Source organism: Sinocyclocheilus anshuiensis, unplaced genomic scaffold (genome assembly GCF_001515605.1).
Source record: "Sinocyclocheilus anshuiensis isolate Anshui unplaced genomic scaffold, SAMN03320099.WGS_v1.1 scaffold48, whole genome shotgun sequence".
Lineage (NCBI taxonomy): Eukaryota > Metazoa > Chordata > Actinopteri > Cypriniformes > Cyprinidae > Sinocyclocheilus > Sinocyclocheilus anshuiensis.
Window position 1 is genome coordinate 1,216,498 of NW_015554124.1, and position 5,282 is coordinate 1,221,779.

Sequence of the window (5,282 nt, forward strand, 5' to 3'; positions counted from 1 at the left end):
ACTCTAACCAAAGCCCTTCTCCATCAATTGCTCAGTTTGGCCAGGAGGCCAGCTCTAGGAAGAGTCCTGGTTATTTCAAACTTCTTCCATTAAGGGTAACAGACTACATGCTTCTGTGACCCTTCAATGAAGCAGATTTTGTTTTCTGAAATCTTCCCCAGATGTGTGGCTTGACACAAACCTGAGCTCTACAGGCAGTTCTTTTGACCTCAGGGCTTCAGAAAACAGAATTGCTAGATATAAATGCAGAATGGCGAGATATAAATGCATAATTGCAAGATATACAGTAAACACAAAACTGTGAGATATAAATGCAGAATTACAAACTATAAACTCAGAATTGCAAAATATACAGTAAACGCAGAATTGCGAGATATAAACGCAGAATTTCGAGATATACATTAAATGCAGGAATTTGCGAGATATAAAGCAAAATTGCGAGACATAAATTCATAATTGAGATATAAATGCATAATTCCGAAATATACAGTAAATGCAGAATTGCAAGATATACAGAAAACAGAATTGCGAGATATAAACGTAGAATTGTGAGATATACAGTAAATGCAGAATTGCGAGATATAAATGCAGAATTGTGAGATATACAGTAAATGCAGAATTGCGAGATATAAACGCAGAATTGCGAGATATAAATGCAGAATTGCGAGATATAAACGCAGAATTGCGAGATATACAGAGCGAGATATAATTTCGCGAGATATAATTTCGGAATTATTTATTTCTCACAATTCTGCATTTATATCTTGTAATTCTGCATTTATATCTCACAATTCTGCATTTATATATCATAATTCTGCATTTATTTCACATTTCTGTGTTTTTATTTCAGCAATTCTGCGTTTATATCTCGCAATTCTGCATTTATATATCATAATTATGCATTTACTGCATATTTCAGAATTTTGCATTTATATCTCGCAATTCTGCATTTATATCTCGCAATAGCCTACTGCATTTACTGTATATCTCGCAATTCTGCGTTTATATATCGCAGTTCTGCATTTATATCTCACAATTATGCATTTACTGTATATTTCAGAATTCTTCTTTTATATCTCACAATTCTGCGTTTATATCTCACAATTCTGCATTTACTGTATATCTCGCAATTCTGCGTTTAAATCTCGCAATTCTGCATTTACTGTATATCTCCCAATTCTGCATTTATATCTCGCAATTCTGCATTTATATCTCACAATTCTGCATTTACTGTATATCTCGCAATTCTGCTTTATATCTCGCAATTCTGCATTTATATCTCACAATTCTACATTTACTTTATATCTCGCAATTCTGCGTTTATATCTCGCAATTCTGCATTTATATCTCACAATTCTGCATTTACTGTATATCTCGCAATTCTACGTTTATATCTCTCAATTCTGCATTTACTGTATATCTCGCAATTCTACGTTTATATCTCGCAATTCTGCATTTGCAGTAGGCTATTGCGAGATATAAATGCAGAATTGCGCGATATAAATGCAAAATTCTGAAATATGCAGTAAATGCATAATTATGATATATAAATGCAGAATTGCGAGATATAAACGCAGAATTGCGAGATATACAGAGCGAGATATAATTTCGCGAGATATAGATATATAAATGCAGAATTGCAAGATATAAATGCAGAATTGTGAGAAATAAATGCATAATTCCGAAATATACAGTAAATGCAGAATTGCACGATATAAACCCAGAATTATGAGATATAAATGCAGAATTGTGAGATTTAAATGTAGAATAGTGAGCTATAACCATAGAATTGTGAGAAAATGCTAATAATGTGAGATAAAAAGTCAAAATGACCTTTTTAATTTTTTTATTCTCAGAACCTTTTCCATAATATTCTTTTAAGAATTATTGTTGATATTTTCTAAATTAAAAATGTTTTAAATAAAACATTCAAAACAGTGACTGATAAATTAGAATTTCAGATGCATATTTTCTAAAATATGAACCCTTTGAGCTTGTCTAATTTTAATTGCTAAAATGTTCTGAGTTTTTAGGGCTTTAATGCTGATGTCACGCAAAATCGATTTTCGGCCGTGAGCTGTTGTAGAATCAGAGGTCAGATAGTGACTCAACTCTTTTGTTAATGCCCCTGACCTAAATGAAACTTTTAGCAAGTTTGAAATAGCCTGACGCAGTAAGTGGGCGGCTCTCATGGCCTTTGAGCAGTGACCATTGAGCTTCTTCTGTGTGCAATATGGCATTCATGTAGCTTAAATAGCAGAACATGATGCCAAGGTCATGGGTTGCATTCCCAAGGAATGCATGAATGCAGTGTAATTGACTTTGGATTGAAGCACCTACCAAATGCATTAATATAAAAGTAAATGTTCTCAGGCTAAAGAACTGACAGCGAATGCAAAGTCATACAGCGAATCTGTACATTCGTATAATCAAATTCAGCCTATTATAATTGCTTGCATGGTGCTCCTGTTCTTATTTCAGCAGTTCGTGACAGAATGGGATGGAAATGTCACAGGCAGTCTTTCAGTCTGTCATCTCATCCATTATTAATTGCTGAGTGTGACAGACCTCCGACTTTTCGGCAAAAACAGTCCGTAGTTTTGACACCCCTGACCAAAATCAAATTGAGTCAGCTAGTGGGACAGCGCCTTAACAATGATTGCTATAACTATGGTGATTTGTTGGAAACGATGGTTACTGTGGTGCATTTTTTAAGGGAAATTTTAACATCAATCTCAAATGCATATGTAAACTTTTTTTTCTTCAGTATAACCCTCCTGTTCCTTTATCTATGGCTAAACTGATGACATTAACATGATAAATGAAATAATGCACAGTCAGCTCTCTATCTCCTTCACTGGCTCGCTTTCTTTCCTCGTTTTTTTCACCAATACATTCCAGAGCAATGCAAGTGAGTTTTATTCAAATATGTCTAACTGATGTAATGTGCCCTGCTCACTCTAGATGGTGCTACATGTGTAAGTCTGCAGATGTGGGTGGTTGCGTGTACATTACCATTATAGTCGTGACGATAACCGTTCTGTTCTCCATAGCGGAGTCATTTCCCATGGAGAGCTCATTCTGGACCAGAACCAATTTATCCAGGTCGTTCCAGTAACCGATCTGCAGATGATAGACGATGGGGTGATCAATCCTTTGTGTGTGGGCATCTGGGTAAAATTACGGTGTGTATCTGTATAAATGGATGCTTGTGTGTGTCTGAATGCATGAAAGTGTGTTGTGTGTCTGACCTTGCGGGGGCCATTACTCTTTAGCTCAAAGACGTCCATGGTGTAGTTGACTCTGCGTCCATAATGATCAAACTGGATATTCCCAGTGAGACCCTGGATTCTCACCTTTACACACACATACACAAGGAAATATTAGTAAGACAGAACACACATCACTTTTGGTAAACGTGGACCAAAGTTATCATTTATAGCTACAATTTATTTTGCTAAGTGGATTAAACCTTTTAGATGAGTTAAAATCAGATTTGCTATCAGATTTGATAGCAAGTTTATGTATCCTTTGCATCTTGTATTGCCAAGCCCCCATTTAGTCCCACCCACTCCCATCGGTCGTACAGATTCCCGCCCACTCTTACCTTTCAGACAGTGTTCCGCCCACTCCAACCTTCAGTACAGAGTCCTGCCCATTCTTACCTGTCAAACAGCATCAAATCTACTCCCACCTGTCGAACAGAGTCCTGCCCCTTCTTACCTGTCAGACAGCATCCCGCCCACTCCCACCTGCTGTTCAGAGCCCTGCCCATTCTTACCTGTCAGACAGTGCCCCACCTACTCAAACTTGTCGTACAGAAAAGGTGCGTTCGACTTGAACCACGGCTACAGACGGCAGTCAACAAGAGTAGCCGCTTGCAGTTGGGGGCGGAGTTGAAAATGGAGCCGTCAAATTGGACACTTTCTGCACCCGGTAGTGAAACTCGCGCGGTGTTTGCATACTCTGTCACAGATGAAGTGAATTAAATGCAATATTTGTCATATACACAGACGTTTCAGAAACATTTTCATGAGCAACAGAAACACTTTTTATATACTGCTTAATACAGCACCATCTGTTCAAGAATAAAGTTCAACATAATCATACACTATTTAAATACTAATAAAGTGGGGGTAAATATACTTTTATCAGTGTTTTATGATAAACGTGACCCAATATAACATTGCGACTACATTTAAAAAGCTTTTACTGTTCTAAAAACACAGATTTGTGGCCATTATTGGAATTGAAAAGGTTAGAATAAACCCGAAACACATGTATTGTTGTCATGCGGTGAATCTGGCCAATCGTGAAACAGCGGTGTCGTCATCAGCGCTCCTGCAGTCGCTCTGTGGAAACTGCTGCGGCTGAGTCAGGCAGCTGCTCTCGAATCGCTATTGCGGTACTTTGATGCCACACGTGACAGTCACGTGGCGTCTGCGTGGTCTCAAGTCGGACAAAATTTCTAACCGCATGCACTGTTTCAAGTCAGAATTTGATCGATCTGCACAGCACCACGTTAAGTCGAACGCACCTAATTTTTTCCGACAGTCCTGCCCACTCCCACTTGTTGTACAGAGGCCTGCCCAATCTTACCTGTCAGAGAGTGTCCCGCCCAGTCTCACCTGCCTTTCAGTTCGGCCCACTCTCACCTTTCAGGTAGTTCTCTGCCCAGTCTAACCCATCGTACAGAGTCCCACCCAATCCCACTTGTCGTAGAGTCTCATCCACTCTCATTTTTCAGACAGCATTACACCCAGTCTTGTCTGTCTTAGATTCCCACTCTGATCTTTTAGTCAGCTTTCCACCCAGTCTCATTCCCATTCCCACCTGCTGTACAGTGTTCCGCCCATTCCCACCTGCCGTAAAAAAGTTCCGCCCATTCCCATCTGTTGTACAGTCTTGCCCATTCCCATCTGTTGTACAGAGTCCCGCCCTTTCCCACCTGCCGTACAGAGTCCCGCCTATTCCCATCTGTCGTACAGATTCCCGCCCATTCCCATCTGTCTTACAGAGTCCCGCCCTTTCCCACCTACCGTAAAGAGTCCCGCCCATTCCCACCTGTCATAGAGTCTCACCCATTCTCCTTTTTCAGACAGCATCCCACCCAGTCTTATCTGTCTTAGACTCCCACTCTGATCTTTTAGATAGCTTCCTGCTCAGTCTCAACTGTCATACAGACTCCTGCCCATTCCCACCTGCCATACAGACTCCCGCCCATTCCCACCTGCCGTACAGAATCCCGCCCATTCCCACCTGCCGTACAGAACCCCGCCCAT

The 5,282-nt window shown here is 39.8% G+C and overlaps 1 protein-coding gene across 3 annotated transcripts in view; it reads right to left on the reverse strand.

The window, feature by feature from the left end:
- LOC107670112 (glutamate receptor 4-like) overlaps positions 1 to 5,282 on the reverse strand; it is a 101,721-nt gene that overhangs the window by 52,421 nt on the left and 44,018 nt on the right. For all 3 annotated transcript variants that reach the window (XM_016462603.1, XM_016462604.1, XM_016462605.1), the window contains exons 8-9: positions 3,252 to 3,356; positions 3,016 to 3,123 (exon numbers count right to left, since the gene is read on the reverse strand). In XM_016462603.1, the coding sequence (XP_016318089.1) occupies positions 3,016 to 3,123; positions 3,252 to 3,356 (213 nt within the window). The remainder of the gene's footprint in view (positions 1 to 3,015; positions 3,124 to 3,251; positions 3,357 to 5,282) is intronic.